General features: G+C 31.7%; 2 protein-coding genes across 4 annotated transcripts; one reads left to right on the top strand and one right to left on the bottom strand.

The window, feature by feature from the left end:
• Window positions 1-3,848: 3,848 nt before the first annotated feature.
• On the top strand, window positions 3,849-13,086 carry LOC126748399 (tyrosine-protein phosphatase 69D). Of its 2 annotated transcripts, none has more exons than XM_050457623.1 (8): window positions 3,849-4,155; window positions 5,485-5,674; window positions 6,186-7,832; window positions 8,048-8,304; window positions 8,364-9,469; window positions 9,529-10,161; window positions 10,224-10,457; window positions 10,514-13,086. In XM_050457623.1, the coding sequence occupies exons 1-8, from the start codon at window positions 4,071-4,073 to the stop codon at window positions 10,580-10,582; spliced, it is 4,221 nt and encodes a 1,406-aa protein (XP_050313580.1). In that variant the 5' UTR covers window positions 3,849-4,070; the 3' UTR covers window positions 10,583-13,086. The 2 variants fall into 2 exon arrangements, with proteins under 2 accessions (XP_050313580.1, XP_050313579.1); XM_050457622.1 differs by having other exon boundaries at window positions 3,851-4,155; window positions 5,482-5,674; window positions 10,514-13,085.
• Window positions 13,087-13,244: 158 nt separating this feature from the next.
• LOC126748692 (uncharacterized) lies at window positions 13,245-17,247 on the bottom strand. Of its 2 annotated transcripts, XM_050458069.1 has the most exons (6): window positions 17,071-17,247; window positions 14,769-14,967; window positions 14,423-14,719; window positions 14,149-14,232; window positions 13,732-14,027; window positions 13,245-13,535 (listed from the first exon to the last, which is right to left on the bottom strand). In XM_050458069.1, exons 1-6 carry the CDS (start codon window positions 17,079-17,081, stop codon window positions 13,340-13,342), a joined length of 1,083 nt encoding a protein of 360 aa, XP_050314026.1. In that variant the 5' UTR covers window positions 17,082-17,247; the 3' UTR covers window positions 13,245-13,339. The 2 variants fall into 2 exon arrangements, with proteins under 2 accessions (XP_050314026.1, XP_050314027.1); XM_050458070.1 differs by lacking the exon at window positions 14,149-14,232.
• Between the last annotated feature and the right edge of the window lie 939 nt (window positions 17,248-18,186).

Below are 18,186 nucleotides of genomic sequence, written 5' to 3'. Positions count from 1 at the left end.
TCTATCGAAAGGGTCCAGAAACCAGAACGACTGGAAGAAATGGTTTGTAGGGCCCTAGAAATGGATTCAGAACACGCTTAAGTAGAAGTGTTGAAGAGGAACTGGATATGGACCATAAAACTGTTACCAATATTTGGATAAAGCATGGATACAATTTAATTTAAAGATTCCAAAACTCAGGTATTTCCCGAAGGAGTGGGTTTTAATTTTATTTTTGTATTGTGTTTAAATTTGTCTACTTTTATTAACACTTATATTCGATTTTCAGAATAACGCTTTAATTGTCCATACGCAATACATAACATAATAAACATTTTGAGATAACAATTCTATGTGGGTTGCACACTGATGTATGTAAAGCATCAGAAAAATTTTAGAAAAGCCTGAACTTTCGCATAATATTTTGAGAAATTTTATTGTAAGTAACACAGTTAACCCCGTCAGGTGTTTACTAACGTTGCCATATTTCCCCTTTAGGCGCCTCTCTGTGTGTAATAATCGATTCCCCAACCTGTATACACTTGCTGAGGTACAGATGCGCCGTTGAGAAATTCTGTTCCTAATTTTCATAGAAATCATTGGATTACTTATAGTTTTTTACAAGAAAAGTGCATAAAAAAAGTATTCGACGCTCATACATTTTAATTAGTCGATTTCTTTATAAAAAGTAATTTTTTAATATGTTCCCTGAATCTTAGCTGAATATCCAACAAAATCCCCAAATTCTTTGCAGTGTAAACCAATTCAAGTTTTGTATTATATATATTTTTACTTTATTAATATTTCCAAAAATCATAAGACTAGTCTTCTAGATGACTTTAGAATAAAATTACTCATCTTGGATAAATCCAATAATGCACGTCTTAGCTTCCTTGAAATTTTCAGAATCAAGACAGAAATCCAACTGTGTATCGTTAGCAAATGCCTGGACTTACAATACTTAAAGGAATTCTGACGTATTAGATAAAAATAAACGTTCCAAAAAGGAACCCTGCGACACACGGATAATATTTCCGCTTATTCGGACTGCAAATAGTTTGAAATCTACTTTTAAGGTAAAATTGAATAAGTTGACAAGAAGTTGACAAAAAGCCATATAATTTCTACTTGGAGATTTAAAGAGCATGATTTATAGTATTAAATGCTTTAGAAAAATCTATGAGCATCAAAATACTGATTAATTTCTTATCAGATGACTAAATCATATCATCCAGAACATTGGTAAGTGCTATATAAGTACCACAGTCCAGTCTAATGCCATACTGCGTAATAGATAAAATTATTTAATTTTTGAGAAAAAAATTATACATTTGGAAATACAATAGTTTTCTTAAAGTACTAATTATTCGAAGGTTATTGAATGATGAAGCGTTAGTAACGTTAAAAAGCAGCAATTAATAATGTGACATATATATTTGTCAATAAAAGGAAATTTGGTCAATGCCTATCGCATTGCTTTTTATGTAATTTAAAATGTTACCTTTTTGATCCGTTCTTGCAAGCTAGAAAGAAGAGTTCACATAGACTTATAATAAATAGGTTGTGGGACACTTTGCTGTAACAGACAGCCAAATGCTGTACATATGGTTACTATTATTTATTGTCCATAGTAATTTTGATTATTAATGTTTATATGCAAAATAGCTCAGAAAAAAATATAAAGCAGATTCTTGCCTAACAGCCTAAGGTAGCACACACCCAATAAGCACAATCATTTATTCTACGAATATTCTCTTTATTAAATAAGTGCCAAGAGTTATTCAGAAATAGTATTTGATTACTACCCTCAGCACATGATATACAGTGCATTTTTTTATCTCGGGTCATAGGGTTTTACGTGTAATATTTTCAACCCCATGTTAGAATCTTTTCTATTTAATCGATAGGATTGAAACTTGGAACAAGTGAAGTTTAAGTTAACAGACTTTAAAAAATCCCATTATTTTGCAAAAAAATTTGCGAGAAACCTATTTAAAATACGTTTTTCTGATGAAAAAGTTTGCTTTTTCTGCACCTCGTAACCTTCATTACCTTTACACTTCAAAGCAGGTAGACAAATATCTGACAGTGACACAAAATAATTTTTAAATTGCTCCATTGAAATTGTTCAAAAACTCTTTAAAATGTCGATTTACACTACAGTCGGATTTACACATTGAGATGGTTTCAAACTACATTAGAGGAATATCGGCGCAAGAAGTGGTAGATAATTTTGCCGTGTCTTATCCTAACCGTCCTGTCCCGTCTAGATCAACTGTACAACGGTTTCATGAAAAATTTATTACGATTGGATGCATCGCCAGTTCTCACTTAAAACGAAAAAGAACCGAAACTGTAGTAGACGAAGAATTTAAAATGGAGGTATGCTTGGCCGTTGAAGAAAATCCAACAAATAGTCTTACTCAGTTTGCTGAAGTTACCGGAAAAAGTAGGAGTAGTTGCTATAAGGCAATCAGAAAAGAAAAATACAAATCTTTTAAAGTTAGAAATGTTCAAGAACTCTTGCCTAATGATTATTTTCTTAGAATGCAGTTTTGTGAACAGTGGATGGAACGAATTAACAACGACCCCACAATTACAAACAAAATACTATTTTCAGACGAAAGTACTTTCTGTACAAATGGTACAGTCAACAAACAAAATACTCGAATATGGACGCGAGAAAATCCTCACGTCATCCAGGAAACGCATACCCAAACAAGACAGAAACTTAACGTGTGGGCAGGAATTCTTGGAGATCGAATAATTGGACCATTTTTCATAGAGGGTAGCCTGAATACTGCAAAATATTTAGAATTACTTCAGGTGCAGGTCATTCCCGCATTAGGAAACGCTGTTCAAAATGGCAGGATAATTTTTCAACATGATGGAGCCCCTGCTCATAGTGCAGCGACTGTTACCGAGTTTTTGAATGCCACGTTCCCAGGACGCTGGATTGGACGTTTTGGGCGCCCCAATCTTTCGCCTTTAGATAACTTTTATTGGGGCTATCTATCATCGAAAGTGTTTGATATTATTAGAGGCAGACCCAACAATATCGAAGAACTTCGTAATAGAATTATCGAGGCTTCGCGTACCATTACTCCCCGGCAGCTCCTAAATGTTAAAAGACATTTCTACAACTGTCTGGGCTTTTGTTTGGCTCAATTTGGAGGTCACTTTGAACAATTTATTTGAAAGGTTTTATTTGTTTATTGTTGATTTTTGAAAATATATTTTTGAGATTTTGAGGAAATTATTTTGCATCACTGTCAGATATTTGTCTACCTGCTTTGAAGTGTAAAGGTAATGAAGGTTACGAGGTGCAGAAAAAGCAAACTTTTTCATCAGAAAAACGTATTTTAAATAGGTTTCTCGCAAATTTTTTTGCAAAATAATGGGAGTTTTTAAAGTCTGTTAACTTAAACTTCACTTGTTCCAAGTTTCAATCCTATCGATTAAATAGAACAGATTCTGACATGGGGTTGAAAATATTACACGTAAAACCCTATGACCCGAGATAAAAAAAATGCACTGTATAGATGTTCTAGGAAAATAACAAAGTAGACTCTTGTACTTAAAATTCTTAGACACTCCCACAAACATTCTAGAGAATATATGAATATACAAGTATAATATGTCTAAATAAAAAAAAATACATTTTGAGAAAAATTAATTATTGATTTTTGATATAATACAACCAGCCTAAAAAAGAATAACGTTCTTATATGGATTTTTTATAGCTCTGACCCAAGGTTATCTATCCTTAGCCCTCTACTAGTCGATCTGCTACTACATCTCTATGTTCAAGAAATTATCGAACACGATCTGTTTGCTGTCATAAATATGTCAGTAATGTCATGTCATTGACCAGCAGGTGCTGACCTCTATTTACGAATGTTGTAATTAAATCCAGTATGGTTTCCACAACAAAGTAGTCGGCGATTTTATTTTGGAAATAATGTTCAAAGCATTTGTTATGAAAGTACAGACAAAATGAAGTTGCTTACTTCCAGCTTTTTGTAAATCTTAGTGATAATTCATTAGTAACTATTGTGCAACTTAGGATAGTACTTAAAAATCATATAATCATGTCCTGCCAAGCCCATCACCAGTATGTAATAATCCTATTGCTTTTGTATCCTTTCCTTTATGCCGTTTATGGAAATCCTATTGGTAAGTTTTTCAACTCATTTAACTACTTACCGGCTCCGAAAATTCTGTACTTTGCAATGCATGTTCAAAATCTATGTGTTCTATACATATGAAAGGATAATAATTACCCTTGTATGTCATGTAAACAATATACTTGTATATTGTTGTCATATTTACCTTTACATAAGACTTATGTGCTAATATCATAGTTATTTGTTATTCGCGGAAGGGTTCAATGTTTAATAATAAACTATTGGATGACCCCAAGATAAACAAATTCTTCAGCTTTATTTTGTTGACTATCAGGAATTATTAATTGAACTGAGATTTTGTTTTGACAACAGAAATTCTGTACATGACTCACTTTCCTCTTAAAGTGTTTTTATATTCTATGAAATCCACTCTATTTCAGTTAAGTGTATTAAATTCTATTTTTCACATGAAAATCTTTTAAATAGTCAAAAATATTTACCAAAATAATCATGTTTACATGACCACCCTATGTAGAGCCACAGTAATTATGTGTAATGATCTAAAATGTTTTGATAACTCTAATTCACATGAATTTAAAAATCTTCATGAATTATCTGCTAAATCTTGTTTAAGATTTGAAAGTTCATGTAATTGAGATCAAAACAAAAAAAAGTAAATATTAAACATGAAAAATCATATTTATATGGAATTGCGTTAGTGGTCAATATAAATTAACCTTGGGAATAACCATTCATATAAACCTAGAATCAGAATAGAGGTTTATATGGATGCCTAATCCACACTTAAAGTAATGTGGGGATAGAGTCAAATAATAATGAACAAAGGCCTCAGTGGAAGTATTTCAGTACTCAAAGTTTTTTTATCAACTTTGTGTGTGACTTTTACTATATTGAATGACATTTTTACAGCCTTGAAGTTTATAAAAGTAATATAATATAATCACTTATCCAATCTACTGCCATACTCCCCTTATCTTTAAATATTTTCCTAAAGATAAAAACTCAAAATAAACAGTATCTTGCATTAAGAAGGTTGATAAACTATACCTTACATGTCTTTAAATCACATAAAATCCTTTTCAATCATTCTACAAAAAAAATATGTCTTAGTAGATTTTTGTTTCTCAGTTTTGTCATAAATAAATGTATTTTTCCTCCTTTTCTGCTGTAAAGCATGTTTGTAATTTCAAGATTTAATAAAAAGCAGTTACAAAACCTTAGTGTCTTATCATTAACCTACCAAAGTCTACCCATCTTTAAATACTTCCTGTAAAGATAAAAAACTAAATGAACATACCTAATGCATTAAAATGAAACCTTAAACTTCTGATAAATTGCATTTCTATTATTTTAGAAGAATATGCCCCAGCTCAAGCAGACAAGGAGGTCAATATGACTATTGAAGTCCTAAAGTATGAAAATCCACTTCGGTTGCCTCTTGGTGAAAATGTGACTTTAATTTGTAAGACAAAATGGATGACTAGCAAAATGATGTGGGGATTTAATGATCAAGTTCTTGATACAAATCAGATTAACGAACAAGATGGGTATGAATGCATTACTTTGTTAATAAGCTTAAAATAATGATTAACAACAACAGAATATTTAATTAAATAAGCTAATAATGCAAATATAGACACTTACCTAGGTTTTATCTCTGTGCTTTGTGGTGCGAGAATACACAGAATAATAAATGATAAATAATTATCTAAAGTTACATAATTTTAGTTTGCCATTGAAATTTGTAAATAATATTTGGTTTTAAAAATGATCTAATAGGATTAATGATTTTGTTTAAAAGCATAACCATATTTAATTTAATGTATTGATATTTTTACTATAAGCAAATGGGCACAACTTATATAGTACATCCCTATATGGTTTAAAATATATTACCTAAATAAAACTCTTCTGTTATCTTTATTTAATTGTGATAAGGAAATAACAACTGTTTTTGGGATGTTACTAGAAAAAGTAAAAATGTAAAAATTATAAATAGCTTTGATGGTCATGTGTACATTGTACTTTCTAAATATAAACTAGAAATGACATTTTTAGGTTTAAACTGGAAATGGAGAGTGAAAACATAAATAAAGAGTCAGGCAATAAGTTTGAAGTTTCTATATTGCACATTCTAAACATAAATTTTAATCATACTGGCCAGTATACATGTCATGCAACAAATCAGAATATAAGTGAGCTAGATCTAACAAACATAATTCTTAATGTAACAAAACCTGTTAGTGTTGTACAGATCAGTGAACCAATTTACACAAAAATCCATAATACTGTTAACCTAACATGTGTTTTTGATGGATACCCTATTGATTATGTTAGTTGGTTAAAAGATGACAACACTTTGCCATTTGACACATGGAGTACAACTGTTATAAATGAAACTACCATCAGTTCAACTTTAAAGGTGCAAGTCACCAAACATGATAATGGCACATATTCCTGTGCAGCTGGTAATGAAATTTCTAATGTAAATGCCTCAACAGCTATATTGGTATTAGATAAACCACATATAATCATTGATGTTATAAAACCAATTGGTACAAATAAGATTTTTATGAATTGGACAGTAAATGATGGAAACAGTCCTAAAGATCTTCAATATGTTGTGCAATATAAATCAGATAATGATACTGAATGGCTTTATTATCGTTCCAAATTAAATAATTCCAAAAATTTTTTGATCTTAAATGTAGAAAGAAACAACTCATTTTACACTGTAAGAATTCAAGCCAAGAACTCTCAAGGAGAAAGTCCATATGCAACTAGCGCCCCCCTTCAAATGCTTGATGAAGAACCAATATTCGTCCCTGAAGTGACAGTTACTGGCGTCACTTCTAGCTCAATTACGATCAAATGGAGCATGCCTCCAGAAAAATTTAGGGACCATATACATTACTATAACCTCATTCTTAGATCTTATAATAGTCCTCAAAAATTTGAGGCCATACAACCAGCCAGAGATTACCTATACATGTTTTCCGAACTGCACTCGGCTACCACGTATAATTTCCAAATTGCAGCTTGTAGTGATTATAGCAGAGAGTGTGGACCATGGTCAGAAATTGTTAATGGAACTACAATGGATGGTATTTCAGAGGCGCCATCAAATGCATCAATAGAATGTCGCTCTGATAATATCAGCCATACAAACTTTGTCTATGTTTCTTGGGAACCTCCAAAACAACCTAACGGCATAATTCAAACCTATAATGTAAATTTAGAGGGCAGCGCCACTTTTATCAATGAACAAGGTCATCTAGAACACGTTACTTGGGGACCAAAAGTTACCAGTACTAGTGAAAAGACGCTCATTACACGTTTTTACAATGTGTCAGCCAACACAAATTATACTGTCAGAATATCTGGGGTAACGCGTTTGAGAAAAAACGGTATACCAAAAACCCTTTCTTGCCAAATGCCTCCGGCCTTACCAGATAAACAGAAAATAGCCAGAATCCATTGGAAGAAAATGGAAGAGCAGCTAGGGAAGTGGATGTTCAAACTCTTTGTTCCGAGAATTTCCGAGAGAAATGGGCCGATTTGTTGCTATAGAATTTATTTGGTGCGTATGGAGGATCAACAAAAACTATCTGATCTTCCTACTCCTGAAGACCTGACCATCATGTCTTATCAAGAGGCCCATAGAACTCCTAAGGGAGGAGCTTATGTTGCTGAAATGTTTGACAGGTAAGAACACTGTTTTTCTTGTAAGATCACTGAAGTTAGATGAGTTAACAAAAAATTCGCATTTTGTGTTTTATTGAATACTATGTCTTATATAAAATGAAACTTTCTTTAATTCGTAGGAATAACACTTATAAAATTTTTCCACCTAAACATTGCCTTTAACATATTAATTTTATAATAAAACCTCAGTTAGCAAAACATTATTTATATTCTAGTGCTTCTTTTCACAATGAAGTATTTTTGGGAGATGACAAAGTTTTTAACACAACCAATTCTGAATGTGACCAGTGTATTGGTTTGAGACCCTATAACACCCCTAAGGAAGATAAAATCAAAGAAAGGAACCAAAACAAGACTCAAGGTGATATTTCTAACAGAGTGAGAAGGGATGAAATGCTTAGCGATCCATTACCTCCGAATGATGGAAATTTAGATATTAGTAGTAATTACACAGGATTTGTTGAGATAATTGGTAGGCTATTAAGTACTAATATGTAAATATTTTTGTTTTCATTGAGATGTTTTTTTTAGTTCGTGGAAGTTCTACTCCAGTTTTTCTGGTGGCGTACAGTAGTTATCTTGATATGATGAATCCAGGACCAGAAGTATTAACGGCTCCTCGTACAGCAACTATTAGTCTTATATTTCAAGTTCTTTGTGGTTTAATGGTTGTGATACTGGTACTACTTGGAGTCTTATGCATTTTGCATAGATATACTAAGCAAGCACATGCTCAAGCAGTCGAGATGATTACCTTCAGAGCTTCATTGAGAAACCTGCGTGGTAGACAGAGGTTGGTGTCTCTTAATCCTCCTGATATGAGTCCAATTAATAAATCAGAACTAACTACGGCATATGTGGAACATCACAGAGATTCTGACTATGGATTTCAGCAGGAGTTTGAGCTTTTACCAGACAGGTTTTCTGATAGGACTACAAGATCATCAGATTGCAAAGAAAACATTTACAAAAACAGGTATCCAGATATCAAAGCCTATGATCAGACTAGAGTTAAATTGTCGCAAGTTGACGGAATCGCTGGATCAGATTACATAAACGCGAATTTCGTAATGGGTTATAAGGAACGAAAGAAGTTTATTTGTGCTCAAGGACCGATGGATACTACCGTCAACGATTTCTGGCGTATGATTTGGGAGCAACATTTAGAAATGATTCTCATGTTGACGAATCTGGAGGAATACAGCAAAACAAAATGTGCCAAGTACTGGCCTGACAAAGCTGATGGAGAAAAGACCTTTGGTAAAATTACAGTTACTCATCTACAAGAAACGCGTTACTCAGATTACATAGTAAGAGATTTGAAGATTGTCCGAATATCAAACAATGGTAAAGACATTGAAGAACGTCGAATAACACAATACCATTATTTAGTGTGGAAAGATTTTATGGCTCCAGAACACCCAAGTGGCATCATAAAGTTTGTTAAAAGAGTTAATGAGGCTTATAGCATTGAAAAGGGTTGCATATTAGTTCACTGCAGTGCTGGCGTTGGTCGTACCGGAACGTTAGTTGCTTTAGACTGTTTGCTTCAACAATTAAGGGAGGAAGGTCAGGTGTCAATATTTAATACCATATGTGATTTGAGACATCAGAGAAACTTTTTAGTCCAGTCATTGGTATGTATAATTTAAACCATTTATTTTATTGATTTGTTTATGCCTTTTTCACTTTTTAGAAACAATACATATTCATTTACCGGGCCCTTATGGAGGTTACACAGTATGGCGACACAGAATTAATGGTGAATGAGTTAAAAACATCAGTGGATAAGTTGCGTCAGACAGATAAAGACAACAAATGCAAGCTGGAAGAAGAGTTTGAGAATATCATTAACGCTTTTGAAGACAGAAAATCGTGTTCAGTCGCGAGTGGAGATGAAAACAGAGACAAAAACCGATCTGACGGTGTTCTACCATACGACAGAAACAGGGTGATTTTGACTCCACTCTCCGGAAAAGAACATTCGACTTACATAAATGCTTCGTTCATAGAGGGTTATGATAATACAGAATCATTCATTATAAGTCAAGACCCGATGGAGAATACTATCAACGACTTCTGGCGCATGATTTCTGAGCAAGGTATAAGTGTCATTGTGATGCTTTCTGAGTTGGGTGAGAACAAATGCGCCAGGTATTGGCCAGAAGAGGGCTGTGAGGGTACTTATGATCATATCACTGTTAGGTATGTTCAGGCTGAGACTTGCCCTTATTATACTAGGAGGGAGTTCTTTGTTAAGGGTCGAGACGGGGAGGAACATAAAGTGACGCATTTACAGTACCATGGATGGCCAACTGTCGATGGGGAGGTGAGACTTTTTTTTTAAATATTTTCTTGAGCAAAAAGGGTTAAGACAATTATAATTTCCAGGTCCCTGAAGTAACGAGAGGTTTGATTGAACTGGTCGATTACTCTCAAACTGCGATTATAAAAACAGGGTGCTCTCCTTCAATGGTGGTTCATTGTATTTCCGGTTCCGATCGGAGTTCAATGTTTGTCGGACTCAGTATATTGGTGCAGCAGCTCCGAACTGAGCGTAGAGTTGACGTTTTTACTGTCACTCGTAAACTCAGGTCTCAAAGACAGGCTTTAATTAACTCTTACGTAAGTAAATTAAACTTAAAAAAAAAACGGTTTTTTTGACAATGTATTATTTTTAGGCACAATATGAGTTTTTACACAGGGCTATAGTAAACTACGCAGAGCTTCACGGTTTAAGCGAATCATAAAAAACTCTAAATAAAACTGTGCCATATACGAAATGTCATTCCAAAAAAGAACCTTATTTGTTGGTTTAAGAGGAAGTTTGGGTATTTTTATATGTGCTGTACTTTTATATATTATAACATATTAATCTTTGTAAAGAAAAATAATATTTCCAGTAAAAACCGCCATTTCGGTTTTAAAAACCAAAGTACTCATAGGCAACGCGTTTTTAGAATTTTTTAAGAGTAGTATTGGTATTAATGGTAATAATCACGTTCCCTTAATCGCAAATAGATCATATAAAGGATAAACTATTTTGCTCAAATTTTATTATTTTTTTAACACAAAATATACGTTTAAGGGTAGAACAAATCTTTGTGGTTATCGAAGAATGAAAATTTTCATTGTGACAAGTTTTGATGTTAAGTAGTAGTTAGAAGTTTTTCCACTAACACTGTAGGCAATCTCATAGTTATGTAGTATACGTTTTAGGTCGCTAATTAGCTGATGTACTCAAAAAAATGGCAAACTAGTATTTATATATTTTTTTTACTGAATAGTACGTCAACTTACAACATATACAATTTATTTTTGCATATATTAAATAGAACCCAATTAAATAATGCGTTTTTATAGTTGTCATTTTAAGACAATTTTTTGAATCTCTCATGCATTCTACTTTAATCTCGATTAGCTATCTGAATAGGATATCTCCTAAAATATAATAATTGTCTTAATTTATGAAATGAAACCGCTTTATGTTCTTAAGACTGAATCCTCTAAAAACTTAATGCCAAAATATAATTTATTCTTAGGAAGTATCTACTAAACAACCAAAGACTTTTTTTACCAAAATTAGTTTTTTTGTGATACGCACCGAATTACCAAATCGTAGTAAGCTATTTTCGGGAGTTTCTGTTTAATATGTGCCTAAAACATCTTTTATATTAAAAGATTACTTGACTTTAATTAATACTATCTGCTTAAAAAAACTCTAAATATCCATACCTGTTGGTCACCTAACTATCATCCATACTACCAAAAATTTGTTGCCACTTTACATAAAAAATCACATTTTATATTTTTTTTTATACATTTTAGAAGAATTGAGGTTTGGGATTTTTTAAAATGTATTGCAAAATCAGAAAAAAAAAATTGTTTTCGTTAGTCGTTTGACCAACGAAACGTATAGAGACATGGAGATTTAGTCTAATAGTTTGGTATTTGGATCACCCATTCATACTACATATTTACTGCAGTACATTTAAAGAAATCTTCAACTTTTTCCATGCTTATGGTAATTCTTTTGCCAGTAATTTTGTATATAAATTTGGTCAGGTTTATCCTTGTTTGAGCACTTGATATCTTAACTTAGTGCTACTTTAGAATAAATAATATATCATGTTTCCTTCTAAACTATATCGCTAAAGACGTGCAATGTCTTATTCTTGTGCAGTTCTTTGTATATTATTTTACTTTATTTTATCTTAGTTTATGTGCCAATGCATTGGCAATGTTAGTGATATTTTGTTATATGTTCATTTTATTGCACCATATTTGTATTATATTTTTTAGTATCTTGCAACAAAAACATACATTTTTAAAGTAGCGTGACTTGTGTTAACAACATAATGCAAATGCATTAATAACACTCTTTTGTAATAAGTTTAATTTTGTTAGGGTTTCATAAGACTTTCCTGAAAGTACCTTGGTTAAAATTTCAAATTATCCTGAAAACTGTCACACTTGCTCAATCACTTCATTGCAATAAGTCTTACGTTTAGATCATTTTAGCAAGGTTTGTAAACTTTCCGGGTGTCTTTCGAAAGAACAACGTATATAACTTTTTAAGTTTTTTTTTATAATTTCAGGGTCGATGAGTATTTAAGTTTCTTTCTTTCGTTACGTTTTAAAATTTTTATTTTAAATAAAAAAACAGATAATTAAGGCATTCTTTTTTTAATGTGGATCACTGATGTCGTAATTACCTGGTTTTTCCATATACATATGTTACCTCATGCTTATGCAGATATATTTACAATAAAACTGCTTATAGGTAAAATTAGCCATGTGTCTATCCTATAGGCAAAATGAAACTTATAGCAGGTTTTATTTTAACATTTTCTGTATATGCCTTTCTGCATAGATTTTTACAATTTAAAGAGTAGGAGGAACAAGATATGTAAGAATATATCAGTAAATGTTAGAAAATTATCATATGCAGCTATAAGTTTTTTCACTCATTAATGCCATAAAGATTAATCAATTGCCAACTTATCTTACTTTTAGCCAGAAATTATTTAGTGTTTTTTTAATGCTTTTTTAATTAAATTGCAAAATTGAAACATCGAGTAGCTTGATAATGATGTTCACTAAATTTACTTTTTTTTTAGCAACTAGAGCATTTATAGAATTGGTTTTACTCTAGATATGCTGTAATACTCTTTAGACTACAAGGTCGCTTTTGGCTTATATGTATTTTGTATAGATTCAAATAATGTGTATCGTAATTATTTTTGTTGGTTTTACGTGTATATATTATAAGTTTTAAGCGTATTTTAGATAGAATACAAAATTAAGACTGTATATGCAACTAACGTAGCTAAGGGGTATTTATTAATTTATACATTTTCCACCGTTCAGTTACTTTGGCCATATTTGATTTACGATAATAAAACAATCATGCCTAGGAAATTTGTTTTATTCTACTTAGACAATTACAAAATAAATAAATAAATAAATAATCACTAAATTAATGGCTTTGGTAGCTTGGAATTTTCTTAGCGGCTTTTCTTGTTCGCCGATTTATTATTAATATTCTTTTTCTTTTGATTTTGGTTTATTGGTTTTTTATTTTGATTATTTGGTTTCTTCTTTTGACATGGTATCGCTGTGCACTGTAACTGCTTATTTGCATACTTTTGAGAATTATTAATATATCTTCCAAATGTACCTGGAGCCACGCGCTTCAGCAATCTTAAACAAACAACAATTAATTAGAATACTTGAATAATACTGAAGATTCAAATATCTTAATTGAAGATATAAAAATTGATATCCATCAATAGCTACGTCAAAAAAGAAGAGAATTTATACCGTATTTTGATAGATTAGGGTAATAAAATGTATTGATGCTATACAATATAAAAAATAATTAGTATCAGAAACATACTTATAAAATCTATTATCTTCCACATCAAAAGACCTGGCAGTCTTGGTAAGTTCACAGGCAAATCGCTCGGCACAATGCCCTTCGATAGCATTTAAAGCAAACCGGGCGAAATCGTCAAGTTTATCCTTTTTTTTAATATCGTTGAATATTTTAGGTTTATACTTCGGAAAGAACATCATCGATAATACAAACATGACTGCCATCCCTATAAATCCTGATATTGCCATAAAAAGAGGTTCCATTGGCTTTGCTGCTTCTTTTTTATGATGGTCTGCTGCTTGGATTGTTACATTGTGCTAAAAAATATACATTGAACCTTCAATATGAGATATTCGAGAGTTAAGGTAAAAGTGCATCTGCCAGCTATACAGTAATTAAAATAAATTGTGATGGTTAGGATGAGATATGAATGGTTACCTGGTGATGGTGAGAATGGTAAGTAAATGGCGGCTTATATGTGGTTAGCTCCTTGTGATGAAATGAAGGTTTATGATAACTTGCCTAAAAATAAAGAATAATGACCAATACACCAGTTCTTTATTTTATTGTTTACAATTAAATCTATTTATGCTACTTGTAAGGTTTGTATAATTTGAAGCAGATTTTATCTACTTAAGTAATATACTACTTATATAATCCTCAAAAAGTACACAGTATTTTAGATTTTCGCTGCGTTTTCTTTATTACTTACAGGCGATTCATCGGAAGGCTGTGAAGTAAATTCATCCATAAAACTTTTTAAAGGATAATAATAGTAATAGTAGCCTGCATCTTCGCTTGGAGCCTCATGTTCTGTTACCTCATGCTCCTTTGGAAAGGTTACGTGACTATCTGCTGGTTTATCTTCATCCAAATGATGAACAACTGCATGAACATATTCGCTGTCACCAGTATCTAATTTCAATGATTCTCCTTTAGATACTGCTTGCTCATATAATGCTGCCAATTCTCCTTTGGTCAGTGAGAGTGGAGGTACGCCTTCAGAATACTGAAAATCCCATTTTAGAAACTGAATCACCGTAATTGATTTAACTTACTTGCGGTTGGCTTCTACGATTGTTTAAATTTTCAAAAGGTTTTAAATTATCTTCAGGTATATCAACTCGTTTAAAGGTTTGAAGTTGTCTTAAATTTTTTAAACTTCTCACAGCATTTTCTAAATATTGTTGAGTCGTTTCATCACACCTGCTTAACGATGATATCACTAAAGTTATGACCAAGCTACAGTGAAGTTTCCTGCAATAAAAAATAATGTTTTATTATGGACTGCACACGAAGAGCCTTTTTAAGCATAGAGATGAGGGTCAGATGATTAATTTATTTACACGACAATAAACAAATTGCAGCAAGAATAGTGCTATAATAGCTTTACGACAAATGTCATACGGAAATACCAAAAATTACTAGCTGTTAACTATTTAAGAAAATTTATTACCTTGTTAGAAAATTAAAATATTTATGACTTCGGTGTCCCAATTTCACTTGCATTATTGAAATGAGCACCAAGATCTGCATAGAACAATCCATAAATCTTTAAAAAATAATGAATTTCCGTGCAATTATGCGACAAAATACAGAAATTCTTTTTTTTCATTTGGTTATCACATAGTGCTGAAATTAATTGCTTAAAAGAACCAGTTAAAATTTGCAAAAGTATGACCCACATCAGGGTGTGCCAAATTTCATTACCGGTATCCGGTATTCATTGATACTCCCATAATTGAACCTTGAGCTCCAAAATCTTTAAAGAAAAAAACCCGCCGGAGGAATTATAATTTTTATTATGTCTACAAATACCCGTTCCGGCTGTCAACCTTCTTATTTCACCGATCAATCACATACAAACCATTGTACCATCAGTTTACAGTCATTTTTTTTGCGTTATATGTACCTTACTTGTATGTTTTAAAATAGGTACCGTTATACGAAGAGCCAAATTATACATATTTGTCAGTTTATTAAAGCGTGGTACAATGTATAAATGCGATGCGACTTCTGCACTCAGATATATCGGCTGTATTTTGAAAATATTGTCCCAGTTACACACTTATTCATTAGCATTTACTTTCCTTGGGATATATAATTTAGTTATATCGTAGAAATAAAAAGGTTCTGGTTATTAATTGATCATAAATTGAGTACTATATACTTTATATAATATACCCTCAAGCCGAAATTCGTATAGGAGGTATACGTCTTGTAATTTAAAAAGTAAGTAGTAAAGATATCTACCAAACATATTGGTATCGAGAAATGTACCCATTGCTGCTATTCTTTTATTGCAATTATATATTTTTTGCTGAGATATCACACCATGAACGATTGAATGTTCACTGATGATTTAATGATCCTTTTATAGATTTTTGTGGTTCTTTAAGTAAACATATTTGAATTCCGTACGCAATATATTTTTAAATGCGTTATAAAAGTAGATTCTGGACATTGTCGGTAAGACACTACAGGAATGTATATTTTGATGACAGGTCTTCCTGAAATATCCCAAAAATGTTTAAGACTTTTTAAAATATTCCTTTAATTATTTATTACGTTTTAAATAAAGGTATATCATAAAAATTTAAGCAAAATTTGGTACCAACTCGCAGAATGGCAAAAAAAATATTACTTCGACTTAGAGTAGCTTAAATAAACTTAAATCATTAAATCTAATTTTACGCGTTTAGAATTGCTCTCTAACTAACCCTATATTATTGCAAATAAAATCACGACTCGTTTATCCTAATATCTAATTTTTACATTCGTGTAAACGCCGGCTCTAATATACAAAATTCTTGTTTAGAAAATGTGCCACAGCCTTGATTTACCAAAAATATTCATTTACATATTAAACATGTTGACAATCTTTATGTTAATATAACGACTGTTGCTTTTTTTAAGCGAATTTTAAAAGAGAAAATTGTGTTACATATTCCATAAAATACATTTAGACCGGTTTTCTCTATACCGAGAAGAGTTTACTACTAGTGCACTAAATACCTTTGAGTATTTATTTATATGGTGTTTATTACTATAAATGCATCAGATTGAATTTGTGAAACAATGGCGAGCAGTTCTATAAAGTTACAGAGATTTTTTATTGAAAAATAAATAAAAAATATATAATAACAATAATAATAAACTGGCTTTTATTTAGATATTTACAAAAAAATAATTCATTATACAAAAAAGAGTAGTCTTCTACTTAACCCTAATAATTTTAAAGTGTAAACTATGTCTATAATCAGAACTCAAATTGTATTTGAACCTCTCTGATATCAAGATAGAGAAATAAGAAAACAATTCATTAGATGAAAAATATGAACTCTATGTAAGAAAACTTACCCTTGGTACATTTTTACAAAAGTTCATACGCATTTCAAAAAAAAAAGTCACAAAAGAAATCAATTCAAAGTAACGTTAAAAAAGGAATTGATATCACGGAACCGAAACGAGTATCAATGCGCGTATCCGATGGTAAACTGGTTAAATGCCGCAAAACGAAGAGCGAGGAACATATACATATGTGGTCGTACCAGTATTAATAAAAATAAGAACTGCCTAAAAAAGAAAACGTTGCCGTTCTTATATCGGTCAGCTCGCTTGCCTTACTTTTGGGGCCCAAAACATAGGGTATCTCATAGGTAATCATACGTAAAATAGTATCGATAATGTATTGTCATTATTATAAATTTTTTGAAAATATGGAACAGTTGTAACGCCATTAGCTAGTTAATAGATACGTAAAACTGAAAGTTTGATTTTTGGAGAAGCAGAAAAACGTCCACCTTTATAGAATGAATATGTAGTTATCAATTTTTGGTACAAAAACGTCATTTTGTGTGAAACATATAAACGATAAATGACCAATAAAAACGTTATCAAACCTATTTACCATTAAACAATGTTATTTTAGACCATAATACGACCTAAAAATAGCGTTGTTTATTTGTTCTTGTGATTTCGTTATTTTCTTTTAGGCTCTTTATTTGAACAAAAAATTTCAATAATTATCATTCATATTTACGCTTCATGCCCATGTTTATTAATAAAGTGAGATGAATTACTTGTTTAGCTGTTAGATAGTAGCAGGAAATGTCTAAAAAGTAGAAAAGGAAATTTCGGGATACAAAATAGAAATGTTATCAAATTATATTGATCAGTCACTCATATGAGTTCAAATACACCCATAATTTGGAAAAAATTCAGTTTAATTGAAATTTTCTGCCTATTTGGAAATTCTCATTGACAATCCAATATGCCCTCTTTCTAACTTTTGGTTGGGTATAACTTCGATTTCAACTTTCAAAATGGTGTGCATTATTGTAGCTATTACTAAAAACTTGTCTTGAAAGGCAAGCTCGTCAGGATACAGTCAAAATATTTTAGCAAATTCAATGAACCTTTGATCTTATTTGAGGAAGGTACTTGAAGATGCGTTTCCCGACAAGAAGCTAAAGG

Source organism: Anthonomus grandis, chromosome 22 (assembly GCF_022605725.1).
Source record: "Anthonomus grandis grandis chromosome 22, icAntGran1.3, whole genome shotgun sequence".
In the NCBI taxonomy this organism is placed as follows: Eukaryota; Metazoa; Arthropoda; class Insecta; order Coleoptera; family Curculionidae; genus Anthonomus; species Anthonomus grandis.
The sequence above is the reverse complement of the archived record's forward strand: the minus strand, read 5'-3'. Positions and strand labels throughout refer to the sequence as shown.